The sequence below is a fragment of the Microcebus murinus genome, chromosome 15 (genome assembly GCF_040939455.1).
Source record: "Microcebus murinus isolate Inina chromosome 15, M.murinus_Inina_mat1.0, whole genome shotgun sequence".
Taxonomy (NCBI): domain Eukaryota; kingdom Metazoa; phylum Chordata; class Mammalia; order Primates; family Cheirogaleidae; genus Microcebus; species Microcebus murinus.
In genome coordinates this window covers 12203724-12231216 of record NC_134118.1, presented here as the reverse complement: position 1 = coordinate 12231216, position 27493 = coordinate 12203724, and the positions used below count along the sequence as shown (strand labels likewise).

The 27493-nt window shown below is 39.9% G+C and overlaps 1 protein-coding gene across 4 annotated transcripts in view; it reads right to left on the bottom strand.

The window, feature by feature from the left end:
- The window catches only part of HIVEP1 (HIVEP zinc finger 1), a 157332-nt gene that overhangs the window by 26756 nt on the left and 103083 nt on the right, over positions 1-27493 (bottom strand). For all 4 annotated transcript variants that reach the window (XM_012753591.2, XM_020280118.2, XM_012753593.2 and 1 more), the window contains exons 4-6: positions 6815-12786; positions 3050-3183; positions 2160-2335 (exon numbers count right to left, since the gene is read on the bottom strand). In XM_012753591.2, the coding sequence (XP_012609045.2) occupies positions 2160-2335; positions 3050-3183; positions 6815-12786 (6282 nt within the window). The remainder of the gene's footprint in view (positions 1-2159; positions 2336-3049; positions 3184-6814; positions 12787-27493) is intronic.

Here is a 27493-nt window from a genome sequence, read left to right as displayed (position 1 = left end):
GAACACCATATTTATTATATGGCTTGCCAACACATGACTGTTTCCTTCTGTTAATAACCAGACACTTTCAACAAGAAGTAGAGCTGCATTGGTTAGGATATCAAAGTAAATCAGGAGTTTAAAACCTACAGCCTAATCGAAAAACAGGTCTATCTACCATTATTTAGCTACCTTTAAAAGGTCCTGTGGAATCTGTTTTAGACAGATCCAGAAAAGGTAGACTTCTGAAAGGAAGCTGACTGTAAAATAAGAGAACTGTCATGCTAAGAATAAAGAAATAATGAATTTCTAATGTTTTCTTCACCAGTCTCCTTAGCTAGGATAGCTTCTTTCAAATAAATATTTATCATGTAATTTCACAGGACTTATCTTACGAAGCAAAAAATTTAATGCAAATTCAGATATGCAGTATATTAGAGAAGTGTAAGACATGAAAACTGCTTCCAGACAAGGCTCACTGCTCGGGAGTCACTATGCTCTGTCCGCCACTTAATTAACACTTACCTAAAATCTTGCATGATGTTTTGAGTTATTTCACTAAGATTAATACTTTGTGATTTGTAATATTTTTCCTTGCCAAGAAATCTCTGTAGTTTCATTTGGTTTTACCACATCTAGGTTGTCTTTCCTTTCTTATCCCTATTTATGAATGTAATTTCTAAAATACCCTGATTCTTTTTCTTCTTTCTATTGAGAAATACCCATTTCACATTATAATTTGATCTTCTTGTATTTGGTAACATTATTCTGTAAGTGGTAATCTTTTATTAGTAATATTTGTCTTTTAAATATACTCGTGGTCTCATATTGGACATTAATAGATTTTCTTAATCATAGGACAAAAAACAGTGAAAAAGCAATAAATTCAGTTAAAAGATCAAAGCACGTTATCCTACCAAAATCCACACACAAGACCCAGGAAATCATTCTGAAACTTGTCACCCATCTCCAGAAGGAGGTTCTATATCACAATCACAGAGCTACAGAATGAGCATTCCTCTCAACCCCTCCAATTGCTTGAAACTTTTAGAAATATTCAAAGCTATCTGAAGAACATTTTGTTTTTCTATTATTCTTGTTTCAGATACAATTGGCATTTGAAGAGAGCTAATGTGAAGCTATTTAGTTGTTACATGTTGTAACTCTCTTTAAATGTCAATAAATATTAGCCAAAAATGTAATAAATTTTGAGTTGATTAATCTTTAAAACAAAAACTGCAAAGACAACCAATATAATCAGAAAAAGTAAATGTTAACTCAAAATGGATAAAAATAGTTTGTATTAAAATTGATTAAATTTTTTCTTACAAATATTATTCTTTCAGATATATATTACAGAGAGATTTGTTAAAGAAAGATTCTTACTTTTTAAATGGTGGTATATGTAATTAAAACCTCAATTAACAAACTGTTATATAATGATTCATGAACAAGGATCTAATGGAGAAAAAAACATTTTATAGCAGTGTATCCATAATATGTAACATGAAACTTATATAGGGTAAAATTACTTTATGTATAATAAAGGCATATATTTAAATAAAAACAAAGAAAACAGAAAGGGTGCTAAATATAATTTTAATTATTAGTTCTGAGATTTCTTTATAAACATTAAATAGTAGAAACTTTAGAAAATTTTTGAGGCTGAAATTCAACAGTATGTGGGTAAATAAATGTAACACGAAGAAAATGGCTATTGTATGCCTAAAATTAGATAAGACATGAGTGCAATTATTATAAAAGTTTATTGTTTATTGTGGTTATTATTTCTAATCTTTCTTCAAACTTTTAGCACCCAAGTGAATTCACTGTGATCATGAAAATTTCTTTTCTTCATCCTCAAAGTAAATATTTTTGAAAATGTATATTAGTCACCATGTTATACAACTATAATTTGGAGGAAGAGAATAATAAAAAAGGGCATTTGCTTCTTCTAAAAAGTAGTATTTATTGTATATATTTTTAAAGTGTATAATTAAAAACTTTTTACCAAAGGGTCTAGAAGCATATAAAGAAATAAGTCTATAATGTTGACAAGATATAATTTATATTAGTCCATTTAAGCTACTATATCCTTGGTCAAAGAACGCAAAGCTGGGTTTTTGCTCTACTACCTGAATGCATATAAAAAGGACCTGGAAACAATGTGCATCTCATACCTTTAGTCTTAAAGGAGAAGTTACAGTAAGTGCAGTGGTAGGGGCGGACATCTGTATGGGTTCGTATGTGTTTCTTTAACATGCTAGGTTTCTTACAACGAATTCCACATTCTTCACAAATGTACTTTCCTCGTCCCCTGCCTCGGACATATACATACTCTTCATTTGATTTATATCTGATTTAAAGAAAAAAAAAAAAACCAACAGGAAGATTGGACACTGTATCTTTGAGAAAATAAATCATGATTAAAATTCAACCTAAAAAAAAAAAACAAAGCACAAATTTTATACTCAACCAAAAAATTTTATGCACATGTAACAGAATATTCCAGCTTTTTTATATCAACACTTAATATTCTAATAGCTAATTTAATCAAACAGATTTATTCAATATTATGTTTAATTTAAAAATATTTCCCTGTTTCTAAGTGATTGGTTAAAAAATTTTCTTCATTGCTAAATTCAATCACAAGTGTAAGTACTGAAATATTTCTAAGCTTCACCATAACCAAAGAATTTGCCTTTACAAGTTTTCTAACATAATACAAAAAGACATCAAATAGGCAATGAATTAATCTCTTTGAGAGCAGATTTTCCAAGTCATTCCTCATGGTAAATCAACATGAAACCCAGGGATCGCTCTGAAAATTTAGTTCTTAGCTGCCTTCTGGGCCCTAGAATGTTTCCTCAACAGTCATCATTTTCTCCATCAAAATGGAGTTATTTAACATAATACTAACATATATTTTCCCACGAAGATTCTGTTAATAAGCGGAGAAACCTTGCAACATTTATATAAAGTTGGCACTAAATCTTCATTCGCATGAAAGCAAATGTACATTTAAAAAGTAAGTTTAAATGTACATTTAAGAAGTAAAATTTGTACTTGCCCTCCATCAAATATTTTAATTCTTCTTGGTTCACTTTTGATTAAGGAATTTTCTTTATCTTGCTCACTGTTAATTTCAGAGGCATCTTTATTGCTGAATTCAACTACTGTGGACTTTTGATTACCTAATGCTCTCTGAAAGGAAAAAAAAAGAGAAACTAATTTAATAAAACTGAAAACACAAACATGCTAATGTTTCACTGGAAATTAAAACATGGCAGAGTATAGATATCGTCAACTTAATGAAATACATTTCAAAGAACTCACAGGTTCAAAGGGCATTTGCTTTATCTCCTTCCTTATCATTAATCTGTCTAAACTATAGCAAACTGATTAATCTTATGCTATGTTAAAATCCCACCATAGTCTCCAGACACCCCCCAAAAAAGGCTTTACAACTTCCCACCGTGGTACTTCGTGAGTTTCACAGAAAAATTTTTAATAGACTAAATATTCTTTCTTATATTTAACTAACCAGTCATACTATAGTTTAAATATATTTCTTAAAGAGTTTATTCTTTAGAGATGGAAAAGAACTATTTGTAAAATAATGTCTCATGTCCCTGAGAAGCATCACTAAATCTCCTTCGCTATAAGTACACTGTAAAGGTAATGCAGAAGCATCATTTCCCAATATTTTACTTTCCCCTCCCCCAATTATTTTAAACCATAATTCTCTGTATCTTCTCAAAAGTTCCCTGAATAACGGTAACTGTGAGATCCAGGTCAGGTCAAAAATCCAGTTTTGGCTGGATAATTAAACTCTGGAAAAGGAAATGGACATACAAATGATAAATGCGTGGTTTTCCTATAGAAACAATAACCCACTTTATGATTTTATACAAAAATTTGTGCAACTACACTGTTAACAGTATGTTTGCTCACTCATCAGGTCATCCTATTCTCACGTTTTCTTTGGAGCAGGCAGCACAGGTGAGCTATCTATCTTCTCGCTATATATAGTGAGAAAGGATACACTCAGGTTTAAGTTACTTGTCCAAGGTCAAGTGTTAGCAGCAAAGGCTCCAACTCTAGTCCACTGGTGGGATCCAACATGAGGGACAACTTTTCTGATCAAGGGCTTCTTTCATACAAACGTCCTTTAAACAATTATATCGCCAAGCAGAGAGCGATCATACTGAGATGACTGAATAGCACGTGATGAAAGAGTGTGCACTGTGGAAGGACGATCTGCACGGCCCCAGAAAAGTATTTCAGGCAGCTCTTGTCCTTGTGAAAGGCAGGAGTAAAGAAAAGCTGCAGCCCACATTCCTCAAAAAGGTCATGCGAAGAGGTGCTGAGGCTGCCTACTATGGAGGTAAAAATGCAACCGCCGCCTTCCCTTTTCCTGGCAAACAGATCAGGCTTCCTCACAATTTGGAATATATGCACACGCCCTTGACTTCATCCTTTTAACGCTAATCCTCGTTGTTACTTTCTTTTCAACATCAAATTCCCCTTTATGGTCTGCTCACTTTCTTACTATCAAATCTGGCTTCTGTTCACCAAAGTTATCAATGAGCTAAATGCCAAAATCTTAGTCTTTATATGCTCACTCTATGGTATTATATGCTGCTAATGGCTTATTTTTCTTGGAAATTCTTTTACTTTATAGCATCTATCTACTCCTTTCCATTTTGCATAATAAACGCATTCACATTTGGGTTGGGACTGACAGTCAACTCAGCACCCTTCCCTCCACAGCCACCTGCTCTCAGACGCCAGTCTCCAGCGGGATCAGGGCAGCTCAGTTCAGACCCCCATTTGCCTTCCTCTTTCACTGACCTCTCTATTTAAACATCTCTCCTTGAACTATCTTCTTCCATGTTCTGTGTAATACCACTTTCTCTTGGTTTTCCTCCTCCTTTTGTGTGGGCTTCCTTTGTCCGTTCAATCCTTAGAATAGTGATCTCTGAGTTCATTTCTAGGCCCTTTCCTCCTGTTTACACTCTCCCCGAGCAAGCTCATGAATTATACCTATGTACTGAACAATGTCTACACCTTTCACCTGGAGCTGTCTCCTAAGATCCAAGTCTAGATATGCATTTCCAGACATTTCCTCCAAGGTACTTGGTAGCTTGGAGAGCCACTTTCCATAGGTACTTCAGGAATATACATGAAGCCTTGTTTAAATTCTAATGATTAGGTCTCATCTTCCAAGATTCTAATTTAGTAGATTTAGAGTCTGAACATTTAAAAAAATATATTCCACAACTGGTTTGGGACACCCTCCTTCACTGAGAAAAGTATCAATGGTTCAACACCATCATGCATATATTTTGGTTTTTATACCTATATTTCCAACTTCAAAGTATGTTACTGTTTCAAACTTATAACACTTTCTAACCATGCCAGGCTCCTTAGAGTTCTTCACATGTCCAAGTCTGTTATCACTTACATGTTATTTAATGTATTATTAAAATTTTTTATTCTTGTTTGCCTGAAAAATCCTTTTTTCTTTTTCTTTTTTTTTTAAGACTCAGCTAAAGTCTCACCACCTTGGGAGTAAAATCCTTGTATCCATACCTCCACCTATTGGCAATGTTAGAAACTTCCTTCTTTTAGAATTCTTCATATTTCTACTATGGTACTGATTCTGGGATATTTTCTTGCTGATAGGTATATAAATGCTTATGAACCTGAATATATGCTTGGAAACCTGCAGAGGCCAAAGACTTAATCTATAATTCTCAATGCCCACCATTTAACGTAATACCCCCTTATCTATTTATTAATCACTTAAATGATTTTGCCCATTTTATAAAACCAACAATCCTGAGACTGATTCCATAAATTATCTAAAATTATAGTTTAATGACCTTCTATGACTACAAATCCTGACCAAATCAACTTCTCAAGTGGACGAGTTAATTATTCGGTGAATCTCCTCACTAGTACTAATGATTCTCAGCGCTTCACTGGAAGGGTGTTGGGATGGGATTGTCAAGGGGAAGGATAGTTAGTGTACACAAACAGTGTGGATGCCTCTTTGCTTATACTCCAGAGAGAAATATAACTACCTGTTTCCCGGCATTAGCAGGGGCAAAGCATGTCTCCGCTCACTTAACAAGAACAACAAAATCTTAATATAAGAGAAGCATCAAAGCAAAACCGTGACTATCTGTACCATTAAGTAAAGACTTCATATAGTTGGCCAAGGGGAAAAAATAAGCACTCAGGGCAAGTTATCATTTCCAAAATGGTTCAAGATAGAATCACTGAAAGGACTCCAGGTAACCCTCATCAGGGTAACTCCAAGGTAAATATACCACCCTTTCTTTCAAATATCCACATACACGGCCGGGCGCGGTGTAATCCTGTAATCCTACACGCCTGTAATCCTAGCACTCCAGGAGGCCAAGGTGGGAGGATCACTCAAGGTCAGGAGTTTGAAACCAGCCTGAGCAAGAGCAAGACCATGCCTTTACTAAAAACAGAAAGAAATTAATTGGCCAACTAATATATATAGAAAAAATTAGCCGGACATGGTGGTGCAGGCCTGTAGTCCCAGCTACTCGGGAGGCTGAGGCAGCAGGATTGCTTGAGCCCAGGAGTTTGAGGTTGCTGTGAGCTAGGCTGACACCACGGCACTCACTCTAGCCTGGGCAACAAAGTGAGACTCTGTCTCAAAAAAAAAAAAAAAATTATCCACATACACAAAGGGAAATTTGTCATTCAAAATTCAATTAACATGTTTAAAAATAATGAGACATGCTAAAACTAATTTGCACAAACCATATTCGAAGATAAAATATATCTCAAGTACCTTGCTTAAGTTGCTTTTCCACTTGCTTGAGTAGACCAATAAATCTGATTTGGAATGGGTAGTTATCGCTTGACAATATAGTGATTTTCTAGTATTCTGCTTTGAATTCAGGAGAGAAAGCGCAACTTTTGTGGGCAAACCAAGGGGGTTTGGATTACTGGAGCTTACTATCCAATCAGTATAGGCCGAAGTTTTCTGGTCCTTCTGAGGCAAATGCAAGGACTTCTGTCTTAAGAGGTAACACCATGTGAAGCTGGTCGCAGTCTTGAGGCTGGGGAAAGCCACTTGCTGTGTGTCCCTGACGTTAAACAATGAAACGGTAGTGGCTGGTGGCTGACTTTGTTCTTGGATGTTCACTCTGTCACCTTGATTCTTAACCCCTGGAGACTTCCCTTCTTGGTTATTATCTATAGATTTCAGAGGAGAAATGTGAGTATTTTCTGAAGGGGCAGGTGAATTTCGAACCGCAAGAGTTAACGATGTGGATGACTCGATGTTTTCAAATTCTTGCAATTCATTTATAGGTTCCACCATGACAAACTTGGAGTGTCCGGATGGTGAATTATCTGCTGGTAAAACATCTGTCAAATTAACAGACTCACTACTAATTTCAGGTTGAGAAAAAATATCCTGTTCCGATATCACACCCTCCAGGGGCTCTGTAGTACAAACCTGCCTCACTAAAACGGGTTTCTTCTGCTTACTAGCTTCATTAGCTCTTGAACTCAGTGGCTCTACTGGTCTACTGTCTGTCGCACAAACAGCTCCATTTTCATCTTTGGCCCGCTTCTGGTGCTTTTCCATGGCAATGTCTAAGCTATTTGCTGGGGAGAGCATCCTTTTACTCGAAGCTGAAGATTCTTGTTGGGGGGAAAGTCTACCAATAGACGCTTTCTGAGTTATGGGCAAGGATTCTGACAGAGGAGAATTTTGGCCCATCTCTGAAAGCACATTTTCACAAACAGGTTCTTTCTCTGGGTTTGGCAACGCATTTTGGTGATCTTTTTGTGATTCTGGCACGGGATTTTGCTCTTCACTGATTGGCACGACACTGCGATTAGCCTGGTGAATTGGCTGACTGGACAGATCCTGGGTCACAAGGATTTGCGGCAGGGATGAGAGCGTGGCGAAGCAGTAAGCAGGCACGTTCCTCTGCAGGCATACGGGCAGCATGAACGACGACGGCACTTTCTGCACCGGGACACCAAGGGACCCGAGCTCCAGAGGTGGCAGAGGACATGAAGTAGGCATGGTGTCTGTCAGTTTTGTCGGTAATGCTGCTGATGTCGTGCAACAATCTGCTGCAACTGGGTCTGAAGGAACTTGATTTGGCAAAGAAGGTACAGGTTTGGAAGAGCAAGACTGGCTTGAAGTGAAAACCTGACACTGCAGTTGATACTTGGGAGCAAAGCAATCCTCACTTTTCGAAGACAAACATAAAGCAGAACTTGCACCTGATTTGTCACCCTGTGGAGACACCTGTGGAGACAGCTGCGTGTTCTGGTGGCTAAGGGGTACATGGATGTGATTTAACACATTGATACCACAAAGCTGTTGAACAGGAAAGAGGTTAGTGGAGCTGGAGTTTGACGTCTCTGCCCGCAGATCCTTAACCTGAGTCTGGGAGTGCAAAGTATTTGCAGGAAACTCAGCTAAAGATGCATCAGTGAGCTGGGGCCCCTGGAACGGCACTGCGCTCACACTGGGAAGAGCGATATTCTGGAAAGATGTTGAGTTTACAGGAGACAGATGACTGTCTGCAGCTATGTTTAGTGATATCTGCCGTATCAGTGGGCCTCTCCTTCTCTCTAAGAGAGGCACGTGCCCAGCGACTCCCATGCCAGAAGGGGAAGTCGGAGGCTGCAATTCAAGAAGTGGTGCCGTCTGGGGTGGGGTTATGCTTCCACAGTCGAATGATTTACTCCTGAAATCAGACACCTCCATCGAGGTCTGCGTGCAATTAATCTGCTCTGATGCAGCACGCCTCATTTCCCGGTGACTTCCAGGAACATTCAGTGTATTTGAGCCAGCTGGAATCACAAGGAACTCGGCTTTATTTAGAAGATCAATTTTGGGGGAAGCCTCAGTTTTAGAACCGTCCTCTATGTCTAGCGAGGCTGAGAAACTTGAAGTGTGTGATAAGCTGCTCTCCCTGCTGAGACTCCTGGACAGAGTGGAATCAAAGCTGGACTCGGTAGAGGAATGCTCCATCTCGGCCAGGCGGAGCCTCTTCTTTTTGGGAGGCAGTTTCTCCGTTGGCAGTTTTGACAAGGTTTCACTACGCTGAGGCCAACTGAACTTCTCTGATCTTTCCTGATCGTGGCCCTGGCCTTCCAGGTCCCGATCCGGTTCTTCCGTGACCAAGATCTCAGGGACTTGGATGTTGTGCTGCCGGACGAGCCTGCAGGGCTGCCCTAACACATGCCGGTCGCCTGAGATCTTTCTTGGGCTCTCCTGGGGCTCTCCTCTGAGCGCGCCGGCCAGCGCACGCTGGTGAGGGTGAGCCGTGCTGCGAGAAGGGTGACTTTCTTCTTGGGACATTCCTATTGCTTTCAGTGACTCGGGCTTCCCTGCTCTACTCAGCTCCTGGAAAGAAATGGGGGAGCCTCTCTCAAAAGGCTCGAGCTTGTCGAACGAGCCGGGTCTGCTCAGGGAGTTTGTGTGCTGGATGACGGAGATCCCGGCCCCGTGCCTCTTCAGCTCTGCCTTGTCCGGGGCGGCTGGGCTTATCTGATGCTCCGTGACGGCAGACGCCTTCGGATCCACGGGCTGGCTGGGGCCCCTGGCAACCAGCTGAATCTGCGAGGTTTGCAGCTGCATATTTCTATGCTGGTGGTCACTTGTTATGGCAACATTATGTTTAGACAAACCGGGAGTAGAGCCCAGGGTACTGTGAAACTGAAGGCCTTCAGTGCTTTTCGGAGATGTTCCACTGTCATTCTGCTGAAGTTCATCATCATCTCCTACGCTTTTCATTTTCCTCCTTTTTCTTATCTGGGGCGTCTGTTCCCAGACACCTGTGGAACCAGCGACTCTGTAGTGCAGGATCTGAGGCTGGGCACCGCTGGGCACGGGGCTGTGTTCAGGTTCTCTCATGGCTACCTTGGTTTTTGGTCCGTGTAACTCTGAGCAGTAAAACTTCTTATGGTTTTCGAAATTTTCCAGTTTCCTGTACCTGTTTCTGCAAGTTTCACACTCAAACATTGTCCCTCGCCCTTGATGAGACTTCTTTTTTTCTAAATGGGGGCCCTGGGCCAACGCCTTGCTCCTGGCTGATGCACTGTCGCCAGCGCCATGGCATCCTTGATAGCCTTCATCCAAGGACTGCCCGGCCCCGAGAACATGATTTTCATTTGCTGAGGAGTCTTCTATTGCTGCCTGTCTGACAAGTGTACGGGGATGCCCGCTTTGGGGCACGGGAGTGTTAGGTCCCGATACAAAGACATCATCATATAAAGCTCCAATTTTGTCATCAAATGACTGGCTTCCTCTCAGTGGATGAGGGGGAGGGATTATATTTGTAGGAACTGCTGAATAACCTGTGGTAGGCATGGAATTGCTTCTTGTAATAGGTAAACAGTCAAGGGAAGGTACGGACAGAAGAAACACTTGTTTCGATTTCTCAGTAGGGGTGAAGGGGGACTTTGGTATATCAGAGCTTGAACTTGTTCTCCGTCCCACTGGTTTTAAATCAAACTGGAAAGAATCTTTAAATATGTACGACTTGGGGGAATCGATACTCCCTCGCCTTGAGAGGGAGGTTCTCCGTGGCTTCACACTGTCCAGCTGCTTGTCATCCACCAAGGCTTCATTGTCTGAGATGAGCTTCGAGATCCGCTCCTCCAGTGTTTTTGTGGCCAAGGGTGGGCGCATCTGGCCTGGCAGGAGCAATGGCTTCTCCCCCGTCGGTGAGGCAGACGGCGCTGCCGCGCCGCCACGAGGCGCAGAGGGCCCGTTATTCTTCACTGAGTCTTGCTCCGTGGAGGGTAACGTTCTGGCAAAGGGAGTCGGTGGACTCACTGTTTGATCGGCACTTTCAGAACGTGAAAAGTAACCAGAGTCTGTACTTCCTAAGCTTCGAGGACTCAGGAGTTTTCCTTGCTGTTCCTGGGAGTAATCGGTGGCCTGCTGCCTCTGCAGTTGGGCGTGCGCTGTTCCCACGTGAGAGTCTTGCTTTCCGTCCAGCTGGCTCGTGTCCCCCTTCTGGTGGGACTTGTCTTCGGTCTCCAGCGGGGACACACTGGCTGAAAGTGACAGGACACTTGTTACCTGAAGGTCTTTCTGTTTTTGTGCACTCGGAAGTTCAGGCTTGGAATCGACAACCTTGGGACTGTTAGTCCTCAAGGGAGACAGGCTGACAGGATGGACCACCACTTTAGGTAACTCTGTCACAGCCTGGAATTCTGAGGATTTGTCCTGCAGAGAACAGTCACCTACTACATGATCTGGATTGCTTGGAATGGGACTAGATTTTGGTAAAGTCTCAGCACTTGGCATCCCCTTCGTGACGTGCACAGGCTGCAGCTCCACGGCACCCGGGTCGTTCTGTCTCCCGTCAGCGGCGCCCTCCTCCTCGCTCTCCCCGCTGTCTTCTGCATCTGAATGGATGCTAAGTGCTTTGGGCGACTCATGGGACAAGAACAAGCCACCAGTATCTGGTTGTAAGACGAGACCCAGTTTGATAGTATGTGCGTGGGATTTTTTGTGCTTATAAAGATTACTTTTAGTCTTAAATGAAAATCCGCAAGTCACACAGGGGTAGGGTCGCTCTCCGGTGTGGGAGCGGATATGCTTTAAAAGCACGCTGGGCTTCGCACACGCTCTATTGCAATACTCACAAATATATTTTCCTTGCTTTTTTGGCTTCTGATCTTTCAGAAGAAGATTGCACATTTGTTCTACGCTTTGATTGACAACAGAGGCAACATGAGTTGAGTTATAAATTGGCGTGGGGGGCGACTGCGTAGAATTGGCTGGACTTATTGACAGAGGTGAAGCAGAATCCATTTGCTGGTTTTGAGGAGTAACCTGAGTTCTACTGGAAGGTGAAAGCAGACCTAGGGATGACGTCACTGCTATGTTATACACTTGTTCAAGTTTGGTGCTCTCTTGGTTTTGCAGATTCGTCAGCGATCCTGTGAAACCTGAGCCCCCTGGAAGCTGCTGATTATGTTGGCTGGGTGTGGAAACCAAGCATTCCTGCTGATTATATGAATGAGAAACCGGCTGCACTGCCCCGTGCTCACTCCTCTGAGCAGCAGACACATGCACCGTGTAGGAGGTGCAAGGAGAAGACTGGGATTCAGCAACAAATTCCTGCGAAATCTGATTTGGGGCATCCACTGAACTGTTTTTTAATTTTGAAGGGGATCGTACAGTTCTATTTGGTCTCGGTTTTTCTGCCTTAATTGCACAAGATGAGCCCTTTTGTGACAAGGTACTCAGTTCTGGCTCCATTGCTTTCAGTAAGACATCAAATGCGGTATTTGTATAGGAGGGGGATGTAGTAGTGCTACAGCGAGAAGAGATACATTCACTAGTGTCAGTCCTGGTTTTACTTGACAAAGAACTTGAGTCACATTTCCCATCGAGGACGCTGACTTTGGCGGGGTCAGCGCCTTCTGACCTCCACCTGCGCAGTTCCGATGGGTGCTGCAGAAACGAGGGCTTCTTTGGAGAGACGGATTCTTCAGATTTTGAGGCTTCGGCAGTTATCCCAGGTGCTTCTCCATTTTGCTTGGTAAACTGCTTCCCATTTTTTATGGGAATATAATTCTGTTTCTTGTGAGATTCTGATGCACTCTGAAGAACCGCAAAAGATGATTCTTCTGGATTTTGTTTATGTTTTGCCTGAAGAGGATTTCTCAGTGGAGATTTTGGTATTTTTTTTAGGTGATTCTCAGCTACAATCTTTTTTCGTTTCACACCTTTAAGGGATTCTGAAGTTCCTTTAACACCAGCCTCTAAGATTTCTGTTAAAAAAAAAAAAAAAGAAAAGAAACCATTTGGTTAAAACTATACATATACAAACCATAATTTTTTAAAAAATGAAGATTGCCATACTGAGGATGTTATTACAATTGAAGAAGGTAGTTTAAGGAAAGCCTATGTTTAATAAAACTGTATTTTAACATTTTGGTAATTTGAAAAATGTTACCAATCAAAATCTATTGAAGCATGCAAAGACCTTAGTGTGCATTTCTAGAATGCTATGTTCCTGTCTGCAGGAACCGAGGTCCTGGAACCAGATCTTCCCAAACTGAATTATCCTCTCCCTTTTACTCTCCTGCCTGAGGACTCCATCTACACAACAGTCTCAGAAGGCTGGCCAAGAAAGAAGCAAATTCAACCCTAACATATCTTGTCATGTTAAAGATCTTTTCAAGCAAACTTTTCAGCAAGTTTCTAAATAAATAACATTGATATTCTCATGAGAAAAAGAACTGCTATATAATAAGTTTTAGAGCAGATATACCTCAGATGATCATGAAATATTAGCTGGTAGAACCATGAAGTATTACTAATACAGCAATTATATCAATGAACAGAAAATTAATAAAGTAAATAATCTACTTATTTGTGGTTTCTCACCAACAAAATTAAAAAGTCATAATGTTTTAATGGCCCCTGGTTTTAAAAATAAATCACCATTTTAACTGAACAAAATATCCACTGGCTATGTTTCTTTGTCATTAATTATAGGTAGGCTAGGTAGGTAGGCAGGCAGATAGAGAGAAAGACAGGTAAAACGTACTATGGGAAAGAAGAAACCACCTTCGTTTCTAGCTGTGTTGGAAATAAATCAGCATTTAAGTGGCATCGACCACCCACAATCTCTGTCAACTATTATATTTTTGAGCGATAATTACTTGCCATAATTTAGTTTTGTTTTCATTTGTTGGATCCTTGGACATACAAACAAAAATTATTCAACTTTGTATTACTTTATTTGTAGAAAAGCCAAATACTTTAATTCCTCATTATTTTCAAATACCTGTTGCAATGTACCTATTTGAAATTTATATTAGATCAAAATGTCTATACTGTAATAACTTCTTGAGGACAAAAATTTACATAAAATAAAAAATATTCTACTCCTCTTGTGATATCACCTTATGTGCTCTCATATAATAGTTTAGTGAAAATATATATTACTATTTCACTAAAGATATATTTACTCACCATAATCAGAAAAAAAAGTGGTCTTATAACTAAAATATTAACCTAAAGAATAATAGAAAAAATATTATTATTAACTTTTATGAAATGATGTTGAGCAAATCTTTTTTATTCTTCAGTCTACTCACTTAAGAAATGATATTTTCTCTCCTCAAGATGAATGTAATAAAGTCAATAATATACTTTTTGCCTCTCATTAACTTTACCAGGCAAGTGTGAAAAATGATGATCATTATCTGGGGTGAGCACTTTCCCCACCCACTTCCAAAAGCTGGGAGGTGGGCTGTCATAGTTACTACAGTATAGACATTTTGGTCTAATATAAATTTCAAATAGGTACATTGCAACAGGTATTTGAAAATAATGAGGAATTAAAGTATTTGGCTTTTCTACAAATAAAGTAATACAAAGTTGAATAATTTTTGTTTGTATGTCCAAGGATCCAACAAATGAAAACAAAACTAAATTATGGCAAGTAATTATCGCTCAAAAATATAATAGTTGACAGAGATTGTGGGTGGTCGATGCCACTTAAATGCTGATTTATTTCCAACACAGCTCGAAACGAAGGTGGTTTCTTCTTTCCCATAGTACGTTTTACCTGTCTTTCTCTCTATCTGCCTGCCTGCCTACCTACCTAGCCTACCTATAATTAATGACAAAGAAACATAGCCAGTGGATATTTTGTTCAGTTAAAATGGTGATTTATTTTTAAAACCAGGGGCCATTAAAACATTATGACTTTTTAATTTTGTTGGTGAGAAACCACAAATAAGTAGATTATTTACTTTATTAACTTTCTGTTCATTGATATAATTGCTGTATTAGTAATACTTCATGGTTCTACCAGCTAATATTTCATGATCATCTGAGGTATATCTGCTCTAAAAATTATATAGCAGTTCTTTTTCTCATGAGAATATATATTTTAATATAAAAACAGATGAGAAACCACCTGGAGGAGAAGCTGGCAGAGCTGAAACACCGGAGGCTAAAAACAGTCTGCCTTTTCCAGGTTCCACCTAGGACCTATTCAGTCAGAGTCTTGGCTGAGGTTTTGTTCTGTTTTATATATGGTTTAAAATAAACTTTTATTTTTAGATAAAGTTATCTCTTTTTTAAAGTTAAACAATGTACTCCAGAGGAAAATGCAAAAATTCAACCCATAGGTAGAACATCCAGAAATATTATACATGTTTTAAACAAAAAGAATAAAATTTAACTTTGTACTTTAAAAAACATGAAACTGAGATGAAGATAAAGGAATTGTTAAACTTAAGATTCATATTTCTTTATAAGAGAAACTATTTCCTAAAAAATCCATTGGGAGTCAAGAACTGGAAAAACAGACTTTTTAAACAGTTTTTTTTTAACTACATGCTTCAATTTTAGATATAGACAGATTTGTCTCTTGTTTGTCAGAGTTTATAACATTTACATTATAGCCATGTTATTGTTAACTCGTAGTTCTCTATTTGAATCTTAACACTTGACTCTAGTACTCCAATTTTCCCTTCAAAACTTTGCATATTTCTTCACTTTCTAGCAAAATGGTTTATTTCAGAACACTTTTCTTCTATGGTATCTTCAAATATATTTTCTGGTCAATTTTTTTTCTTTGAGATAAGGTTCTTTTCTTTAGAGACATCAATTATATTTTTCCTGCATTACCCTTATGATGATTTAAATTGTTTTCATCTCTTTGGGTTTTTACCTTTTGTTTTCTCTATAATTATTTAAAGCTTTTCCCCTTATGTCAATAATTTTCAAGCCATTACATTCCTGTTTCAAATTTATTTATTAGTTTTAGACTGATGTTGCTTTGCTCTGATTTCATTCCCTCAGTTTCATATTTCTCATTTCATCTCATTTTGTTGTCTCATATTAAGTTTGAGCTCTTGCTTCAATAAATACATGATCCTATTAGGTTTTCCACTTTAAAATACTTCTGTTTCTGAGGCAGTATTTCCTTTAAGGCTTAGTTTTCAGTCTTTCATGTTCTGAAAGCTCTTCTACTGCCTGACACCATAGGCAGTGGCGAGGGGTGGCATGGCACTATAGTGACACATGCTCCTCATGGTCTTTTTCTGAGCTGCGTTCATTCTTTCAGGTTTTGTTGGATCTCCTTTCTTTAACAGGGTTCACTCTCCTTGTTCAAGGCAAAAAGCCCATACCATTATAGGTGCTTGGGAGAAGAGGAAGTAGTGGGATGACCCTGCATGTTGGAACAGTCTCTAACCTCAAGGACTTTTTTTGTGGTTGTTAGGAGGAGAGAGGTTGGTGGAGGGGATGGGAGGAGCAGAGGGAGGGGCCCAGGCATATGTGAAATAAATACCACACTATCACTGTAGACATGGAAGTGAAGCAAGCTTCACACCTCCCTAGAGATTTTCACTGTTCTTGGTTCTCAACATTTGGGGCTGAAATGCTCAGTGTCTGGCTAAGCTGCATGGCTGGGAATTATAGAGAGACATCTTCTCTTGGGAACCAGTGCCCTAGAGCAGAAGGTGGCAGACCATTGAACTTTCAGATAATGATATACCTGTGATAGCTTTTTAAACTTACCTTAATCTTGATTAATTTCAAATCTATCTATTAGAGAGTGACTGGAGTTATTTCTCTTGCCTTCCTAGCTACAGAAAAGAGTACAATCATCAAACCTTGTGGCTATAATATCTGGCATGTAGAACAGTTACCAGAGGCTACAGAATTAACCCTTTGCACTCAGATGTCAAGTGTGACTCGACACAGTTAGAAAAAATTATAGATTAAAATTACTCTTTGAATGTATCAATAATTTGAAATATAAAAAAATCCAAATCAATAAGTTCGTATGAAAAGAAACTTCAGTTTTTTATTCTACTGCTGCGCTTTGTAAAATCTGGGGTATTTAAAAAATTCAATCCCGAGTAGAATAAAGGAATAGAGAAAAAAGCAAGTGAGTGCAAAGGGTTAAGAGGATGTATATATAGACCATAATGCCTCCAAGCAGAAATATAATTGGCATGAAGAGAGGAAGGGGAACAGCTGTTTACCATCAGCACTGTGGTTTTCCATAATTTTAAAGGCAATTGCTGTTATGGTGGACTACAATGAAAATACATTAGAGAAAGACACACAGTAGACGACAGTCCAAGGACGGTGTGCTTTAACATGCTTACTCCCCCACCCACCAGTGCACAGGCCTGCCCTCGGCCTCAGAGTGAAGACACTGCTTAATATTTACCACCCTACAATCCAGAAGTGCTGGGTTTTTACTACTGCTAAGGTTAGACACGCTTGGTGCGCACCAGGGTCGAAACGCAACCCTCTCTCCTGACACGGAGAGCATATAGTCAGATTGGGAAGGGAGAAGAAAAATTCAAAAAGGAGTCAGCCAACTGCTGAAAATTATGTTCCCAACTCATCAGTGTGCTACTGGTAACGGCTGAAAATCAGGCCGAAACTGAGACAACAACAGGTCAAAAATCCAAACATGAGTTCATTTAACAGACATAAATCACAATTAGGAAAGGGACCAAAAATGGCAGTGTTACCACTGTCAGAAACACTGACTTGCTGGGGTTCATAAGAACAGCCAGAGTTCTCCAGTTTTCCATCAGTTAGGCAGTCAAGAATAGCTCAGAAAGAGCACAAAGCCCACTTAATTAGAAAAAGTTGAGTGGCTGGAGAAATACGAGCTAAGGTTCCTAGGTTCTATGTGCGAAAGGCAAAATGGTATTTAATTTTCTAAGGCACAAACCTAATCACTGGGCTCCTATGTTTCTTTAGAGAAAAGCACCAAGGAGTTTAAACTAACACTATTAGCTGGTTTTCAAGATTACTTCTGGAGAAAAGAGAATTAAAAACAAATTTCCTGGCTCAAGAGAGCATCTGCGTTGCTGGCTAGGTGTGGCAAGGAAGATTCTTAAGGTAGGTAGTAGACCTACAACCTCATAGTGCCCTTAAAATCCTGTCCTGATTGTAGGTGAATATGACTAAATCTCTTTTTCAGAGGTATTCAGATACATATCAGTATGAAAGACTTTAGATCTCTTGGGCCTTAAGGACACAAGAACTACCTGTTTTCTGACAACTGAAAGCATGTTGGTTCTGAGAGTCAAGAGATCAGAGATAAGGAGACCACTTAGATGGCATCTTTCAGTAGTTTCTGCAAGAGTTAGAATGCTACCCTGAACTCAGGTGGCGACAGTGGGCCTCTTGACTGATCCAAAACCAGAAAGCCTGCAAAAGGTTTGCCCGAGATTCTGCTGAGTTTTCCCATCTTTATATGGAAGCACTAAGCTAGCTTGGGAGGGAAAAAAATCCATTCACTTTCCATTCCACCAACCTCAAACTCAATATACATGCACAGAATTGTAAACTGGAGCTGGAAATTCAGGACAAGAAATTTTCAATAGGAAAATGGTTAGGCTAATTATGGTACAGCCACTTAACATTATATATCCATTTAAAATAATTATGAAGATTACACAGCAATATGAAAATTATGATACATTAAGTATACATGCACATCCTCCCCCCACCCAGAGGTCTGGGCTAGAGGAACAGATCTGGGAATACACAGTGAGAGCTGTTTTTATAAAAGTACATAATTGGTATGCAGAGGAGAATATGCTGTGAGAGAGAAGAGGTCTGATACCCAGAGGCCTGGGTGATCCTTTATATTTAAGGATGCGCCAGAAATAAAAACAAGAAGGGAATCAGAAAGATGAGACAAAACATGTGATAGTGAAGTCTCCAGAACATCAGGATTTAGAGACTTTTAGGAAGAAGATGTAGCCAACAGTGTTAGACATAACATTCAGATACACAGGATGGAAATTAACAAGTGTTCACTGGGTCTGTGGTCACCAAGATTTGGAGGACAGCATTATCTCTGACAGGGGTGTCAGTGGTTTCCAGGGGTACAAGCGCTATCACACACAGGTAAGGAGTGAGGGAGAACATGCTGGCACACAAGGGCCTGGAAATTTGGCTGTGAAGGAAAAGAGAAGGACAAGATGTCAGTGTCAGGTGAAGAGGAGATTAAGGAAAGGTTTCTTTAGGATAAGGGGGGGCTTTGATTGCTTATGAACAGGAAACTGAAGTCAGCAGAGAGAATGAGACTGTAGATGCAAGACAGATGACAAATAAATTAATGTGTGATAAAGAGGTATACTCAGGAAGCTAGCACACAGACATTGGGCCAACCAGTTGTGATGGAGGTGAGGAAATGACTGGGACAGGTTTTATGGATGCAGCACACCTGTCTTTAAGCCTACCTTGACAGGCAGAAGGAATTACTTTCAAGTTAAGGAAACGACATTAACAAGGTGTGCAGGAAAATACATAAGACATACATAAAGAACAGCAAGTAAACCTTGTTTTTCATATATTAGTAGAGTGGAAGACATGATCAAAAAGGTATTCTAGAACCAGGTCACTCTGTGTCTTGAATGCTAAGCAGAAGAGACTGGAATTCATTTAGCAGGCAATAGGAAGCCATATTCAATAAATTACCAAGTTCTTCCTGTTTCTCATGGAATATAATTCAAGTATTTTAATATGGCCAAAAGACTGCATATCAACTGACTCACAACCATCTTCCCAGCATCCCTCTACATCAGTGGTCCCCAACCTTTTTGGCACCAGGGACCAGATTCATGGAAGACAATTTTTCCACAGCTGGGGGGTGGGGAGAGGTGGAGCTCAGACGGTGATGTGAGTGATGGGGAGCAGCTGTAAAGACAGATGAAGCTTCACTCGCCTGACTGCCGCTCGCCTCTCACCTCCTGCACCTCCCCCCTTCCTAAGTTTCATGGAAGACAATTTTTCTATGGGGGGGTGGTGGTGGCAGCAGAGCTCTGCAGGCCAGCCCCTAATAGGCCCTGTACGGGTCCAAGGCCTGGGGGTTGTAGACCTCTGTACCATTTCCTCCATACTCTCTCTGCAGCAGCCACACACACACACGGCAAACTTTCTGATCCTTGAAGAGGGCCCATCTCTTCCAGGCCCTGGGGATCTGTACTTGTCATCCCCAGTTGAGACGCCCTGCCTCCCTCTCAGCTCTTTAAATGATAGGATCATTTTCAACCTTCAGATCATTGCGCCAATGTTACTGCTGGCTGTTCCTCCACCTTACCTACCTGTGTTGGCCACACCTTATTCACTTCTGTCCTTATGATAATCACAATCGAAAATGCCCTGTTGACCTATGTACATGTGATCCTCTGCCTTCTGATTACAACAGGTTGGAAGAGCTGGGCCGTAGACCCTGGGAAGCCCACACGCACTCCTAGGCTCCATTCTGTGGGCCTGCACCAGCTATTCATGCAGAGGGCAGGACATGGGACCAGAGATGTGGTCCTGAGTCTGCAAGCATGCGGGAAAAGGCAAGATGCCAGCCCTGCCCAGGTGCTCTTCTCACATGAAGCAAAGCCTTGAGCTCTACGCTGCTGGGAAGAGGTGGCAGCCTGAGTCACCACAGGCACCGGCAGAAGCACGCTGTAGCTGGGGGAGGATAGAAGAGAAGACTCTTGAGGCAGGAAACTCCTGAGAACAAAATTCCACACCAATAAAATCTGAGCTGCAGCCATGGGGAGGGGTTGGAAACACAGGAACTGCCTAAAATGAAGACTGGACCAGGGTCACGGAGCAACCCTCATCTCACCCCCAGTAAGAAGTTCAGCTCTAAGTGAGAAGTAGCTGCATTCTATTGCTGGGGGGTTGGGAGAGACTCCCTTCCCCAACCCATGGCAACAGCAGCTGGAAGCTGAGCAAGGAGCACTAACACTGAGAAAAGCCCTCCGGATCCCAGCCACACACAGAAATGCCCAGCCATGGCTACAAGAACTAAAAGCCAATGTAGTACACTGAAAATCCAAACTTGGCTCAATTCCCCTCTTGATGACATGATAGAACAGCACCCATTTACCCATTTCTAGCCATTGCAAATTACTAACTTCAGTATCTACTGTTAATAACCAAAATTCAATAGAAATTTAAGACACACACACACACACACAAACACTGCTGCACGCATATGAAAAACCAAACCACTGTCAAAAGATAAAACAATCAACCCAACCAGACTCTGAGATGATCCATATGCTGGAACTCTCAGGCAGGGACTTTAAAATAACTATGATTAATATGCTAAAGGATTCAGTGGAAAAGGTGGACAACATGGGAATTGAAGCAGAGAGAAAAGGTCAAATGAAAATGCTGGAAATAAAAGTCAGAGTAACAGAGATAAAGTCTTTGATAGACTGATTAGTAGACTTGACAAACTAAAGAATCTGCAGGAAACTTACAGACATGCCAATAAAAATTACACAAATAGGAAAAAAGCACAGGAAAAAAATAAAGAAAACAGAACAGCACATTGAAGAGCCACAGGGCAATATCAAATAATCTACAGTATAAATGGAAGCACAAAAGGAAAAGGAAGAACAGAGTAATAGAAATATATGAAGAAATAATGGCCAAGAATTTTCTAAAAACAAGAAACCATAGATCCAAAAAGCTTAAATAACTACCACCAGCAATAAGAAAAAGAATAAAGAAGGGAAGAACACAAAAAAAAAAAGGAAAAGAAAGAAAAGGAGGAAATGTAGCCATCATATTCAAATGGCTAAAGACCAAGGATAAAGAGAAAATCTTGAAGGCAGCCAGAGGGTGGAAAAACATTACATAAAGAGACTCAAAGATAAACATGAAAGCAGACTTCTCAACAGGAACCATCCAGTGACATTTTTACACTAGTGAAAGAAAAAAATAAACTGTCTTTATTTATATTGAGAAATAAATTAGCTTTCATAAATGAAGGCAAAAGAAAGACTTTTCAAAAAAATCAAAGGCTGAGAGAATTCAATGCTAGAGATTTGTACTAAAATGTTAATAATTTTAAAAATGTGAATAATTAAATTTGAATCTATACATATAAATGAAGAACTCAGGAAATGGTAATTAATAAAAGGAAATTCTAAAAAGAATTTTAAAAATTTCATCACTTTAAAAGGCAACACAAGATGGAAATCCATACCATGCTCGTGGATCAGTAGACTCAATATCATCAAAATGTCTATACTACCCAAACTGATCTACAGATTCAATGCAATACCTATTAAAATCCCATCAGCATTCTTCACAGATATAGAAAAAATAATTTTACGCTTCGTATGGAACCAAAGAAGACCCCGAATATCAAGAGCAATTCTAGGCAACAAAAACAAAATGGGAGGCATTAATATGCCAGATATCAAACTATACTACAAAGCTGTAGTAATTAAATCAATATGGTATTGGCACAAAAACAGGAATATTGACCAGTGGAACAGATGTGAGAATCCTGACATAAAACCATCCTCATATAGCCATCTAATCTTTGACAAAGCAGACAAAAACATACGCTGGGGAAAAGAATCCCCTTTCAATAAATGGTGCTGGGAAAACTGGATAGCCACCTGTAGAAGGCTAAAACAGGACCCACACCTTTCAACTCTCACAAAAACCAACTCACGCTGGATAACAGACTTAAACCTAAGGTATGAAACTATTAGAACTCTAGAGGAAAAAGTTGGAAACACTCTCCTAGACATTGGCCTGGGCAAAGAGTTTATGAAGAAGTCCCCAAAGGCAATCACAGCAGCAACAAAAATAAATAAATGGGACATGATCAAACTACAGAGCTTCTGCACAGCCAAAGAAATAGTCATGAAAGTAAACAGACAACCTACAGAATGGGAGAAAATTTTTGCATCCTATGCATCCAATAAGGGACTGATAACTAGAATATACTTAGAACTCACGAAAATCAGGAAGAAAAAAATCAAATAACCCCATTAAAAAGTGGGCAAAGGACTTGAACAGAAACTTTTCTAAAGAAGACAGAAGAATGGCCAACAAACATATGAAAAAATGCTCAACATCTCTAATCATCAGGGAAATGCAAATCAAAACCACAATGAGATATCACTTAACCCCAGTGAGAATGGCCTTTATCAAAAAATCCCCAAACAATAAATGCTGGCGTGGTTGCGGAGAGAGAGGAACACTCCTACACTGCTGGTGGGACTGCAAACTAGTTCAACCTCTGTGGAAAGCAATATGGAGATACCTTAAAGCGATACAAGTGATTCTACCACTTTATCCAGCAATCCCATTGCTGGGCATCTACCCAAATGATCCAAGGACACTCTACAAAAAAGAAACCTGCACTCGAATGTTTATAGCAGCACAATTCATAATTGCAAGGCTGTGGAAACAGCCCAAGTGTCCATCAATCCAAGAATGGATTAATAAAATGTGGTATATGTATACCATGGAGTACTATTCAGCTCTAAGAAACAATGGTGAAATAGCACATCTTATATTTTCCTGGTTAGAGCTGGAACCCATACTATTAAGTGAAGTTTCCCAAGAATGGAAAAACAAGTACCACATGTACTCACCAGCAAATTGGTATGAACTGAACAGCACCTAAGTGGTCACATAGGTACTACAGTAATAGGGTAATGGGCAGGTGGCAGGGGGGAGGGTATATACATACATAATGAGTGAGATGTGCACCATCTGGGGGATGGTCATGATGGAGACTCAGACTTTTGGGGGGAGGGGGGAAATGGGCATTTATTGAAACCTTAAAATCTGTACCCCCATAATATGCCGAAATTAAAAAAACAAAACAAACAAAAAATAAAAAAATAAAAGGCAACACAGTGTTAAGCTGTACTGTCCCATATGGTAGCATGGCAGGCAAACCACAGCCCTACAAAATGGCCACAGCCCAGGCTCTGGGACCTGTGAATATGTTTACTTAAATGGCAAGGGGGACTTTGCAGATGTGATAAGGACATGGATTTCAAGATAGGGAGATTATCCCTATGGATGATTGTGGGACCCCTTCAAATTTAATTACACATTCCTGTAAAAATGGAGAGACTCTTCCGGCTGAAGTCAGAGACATCAAACAACAGAAGAGGCAGGACGCAGACTGGAGGTGAGAGACACCTGACCTGCCCCTGCAGCCTTTCGAGATGGAGCAAGGGGGTGCGATCCAGAGAGGACAGTGGCCTCTGGAAACTGGGCGTAGCCTTCATCTGACAGCCCACAAGGACACGGGGATTGCAACCACAGGATTTATAAACTGAATGAGCAAGAAAACAGACTCTCCCCTGGAGCCTCCGGAAAGAAACACAGCCTTGCTGACACGGTGCCCGTAGCCTGGTGACTGGCACCCGTGTCAGGCTTCTAACCTACAGACAAGTGGTGTTTTAAACTGCTAAGTTTTCAGCAATTTGTACACAGCAATAGAAAACCAACACAAACACATTTTATTGTGTTTTACTTTACTGTGCTTTGCATATACTGCATTTTTGTTTACAGACTGAAGGTCTGTGGCACCCTGCATCAAGTAAGTCTATTGGCACCGTTTTTCCAATTGTAAAGTGTGCGCTCACTTTAGGTCTCTGTGTCACATTTTGGTAATTCTCTCAATGTTTCAAACTTTTTCATCATTATCATATATGTTATGGTGATATGTGATTAGGAACCTCTGATTTTACTATTGTAATAGTTTTGGGGCACCATGAACCTACCCATGGTGAACTTAATCAACAAATTGCATGTGTGTTCTGACTGCTCTACCAACCAGCCATTCCCCCATCTCTCTCTCTCCTTGGCCCTTCCTGTTCCCTGACACACAATATTGAAATTAGGCCAATTAAAAACCCTGCAATGGCCTCTAAGTGTTCAAGTGAAGGAAAGAGTCACGCATCTCGCACTTTAAATCAAAAGCTAGAAATGATTAAGCTTAGTGAGGAAGGCATGCTGAAAGCCAGACAGGCTGAAGGCAAGGTCTCTTGTACCGTTTAGCCAAATTGTGGATGCAAAGGAAAAGTTCTTGAAGGAAATTAAAAGTGCTACTCTGGTGAACACATGAATGATATGAAAGCAAAACAGCCTTATTGTTCATATAGAGAAAGTCTGAGCGGTCTGGATAGAAGATCCAATCAGCCACAACATTCCCCTATGCCAAAGCCTAATCCAGAGCAGGCCCTAACTTTAATTCTATGACGTCTGAGAGAGGTAAGGAAGCTGCAGAAGAAAAGTCAGAAGCTAGCAAAGGTTGGTTCATGAGGTTTAAGAAAAAAAGCCATCTCCGTAACATAAAAGTGCAAGGTGAAGCGGCAAATGCTGAAGCAGTGGCTGCAGCAAGCTATCCATAAGATTTAGGTAAGGTCAATGATGAAGGTGGTTACATTAAACAACAGATTTTCAATGAAGATGAAGTAGCTTTCTACTGGAAGATGTTATCTAGGACTTCCATAGCTAGAGAAGAAAAGTCAACCCCTGACACCAGGACAGGCACAGTTGCTTGTCAGGGGGCTAATTCAGCTGGTGACTTTAAGTTGAAGCCAATGTTCATTTACCATTCTGAAAATCTTAGGGCCCTTATGAATTAAGATAAACAGGCTGGTTGTGGGGGAGGGAGTCACACCTATATTCCCAGTACTTTGGGAGTCCAAGGTAGAAGGATCACTTGAGGCCAGGAGTTCAAGATCAGCCTGGGCAACATAGGGAGACCCCATCTCTACAAAATAAAAATGAAAATAAGTCCTCACTACTCAGGAGGCTGAGGTGGGAGGATCGCTTCAGCCCAGGAGCTCAAGGTTACAGTGAACTATGATCATGCCACTGCACTCCAGCCTAGGGGACAGGGTGAGATAAGATCTAGTCTTAAAAAAAAAAAAGAATTATGCTAAATAAACTCTGCCTATGCTCTATCAATGGAACAACAAAGTCAGGATGACATCTGTTTAACACCATGGTTTACTGACTATTTTAAGCCCACTACTGAGACACACTCTCCAGAAAAAAAAGATTCCTTTCAAAATATTACTGTTCATTGACAATGTATGTACATGGTTACCCAAGACCTCTGACGGTGAAGTGTGAGATTAATGTTTTCATGCCAACTAATACGACATCCATTCTGCAGACCCTGGGTCAAGAAGTAATTTCAACTTTCAAGTCTTATTTAAGAAATACATTTTGTAAGGTTATTGTGCCACAGATAGGGATTCCTTTGATGGATCTGAGCAAGGTAAACTGAAAACCTTCTGAAAAGGAATCATCATTCTAGATACCACTTAGAACATTCATGGTTCATGGGAGGAGGCCAAAATATCAAGTTAACAAGAGTTTGGAAGAACCTGATTTCAACCCTCCTGGCTGACTTCAAGGGGTTCAAGACTTCAGTGGGGAAAATTACGGCGCATATGGTAGAAATGGCAAAAAAACCTAGAATTAGGAATGGGACCTGAAGATGCAACTGAAATGCTGCAATATCATAATAAAACTTGAACAGGTGGGGAGTTGCTTCTTATGGATGAGCAAAGAAAGTGGTTTCTTGAGATGGTCTCTACTCCAGACGAAGATGCCCTGGACACTGTTGAAATGACAGTGAAGGATTTAGAATATTATTCAAACTTAGCTGACTATAGCAATGGCAGGGTTTCAGAGGACTGACTCCAATTTTGAAAGAAGTTCTACTGTGGGGTAAAATGCTATCAAACAGCACCGCATGATAAAGAAGTTTTCGTGAAAGGAAGGGTCAATGTATGTAGCAAACTTCATTGTTTTCTTATTTTAAGAAATTGCCACAGCCACCCACGTTCAAAACCACCATTAACATCAAGGCAAGACCCTCCACCAGAAAAGATTATGACTCAACTGAAGGCTTAGATGATCATTAGCATATTTTAGTGATAAAGTATTTTTTAATTAAGGTATATATTGTTTTCTAGACATAATGCTTTTTTGCATATTTAATAAAGTAAACATAACTTTGATATGCACTTGGAAACCAAAAGATTAATGTGACTTGCCTTACTGTGACATTTGCTTTATTGTGGTGGTCTAGAATCAAACCTACAGTGTATCTCTGAGGGATGTCCACACAAGCAGCCACTAGGCAAGTGTGGCTATTTAAATTTCAAAACAAAGTATGCTGCTCAAAAAAGTTAAAAGAACAAAGTATGTTCTCCAACCACAACAAAATTAAACTAGAAATGAATAGCAAAAAGACATCTGGAAAATCCCCACATATTTAGAAATTAAACAATACATTTCTAAATAGGCTGGGGGTGAAAAAGGAAGTCACAAGGGAAATCAGAAAAATCAAAACAAAACTAGAAAACTCGGTTAAAAAAAAAGAATATTTATCTCATGCCAATGACATGTGACTCAAAACCAAACTTTAGAAAAATCTCCTCTGAAGCTGGGACAATGAGAAGATTCCTGCAATAATCACTGTTATTTTTATTTATTTTTATTTTTAATTACTTCTCTAGACTATGTAGCTAATATTAATATAATGAAAAAATAAAAAGAAATAAGATATAAATGACAGTAAGGAAGAAAATAGCATTATTTACTGATAATATAATGGTCTTGTAGAGAACCCAAAAGAAATCACCAAAAATCTACTATACCTAACAAGAACTGCCTACCAAA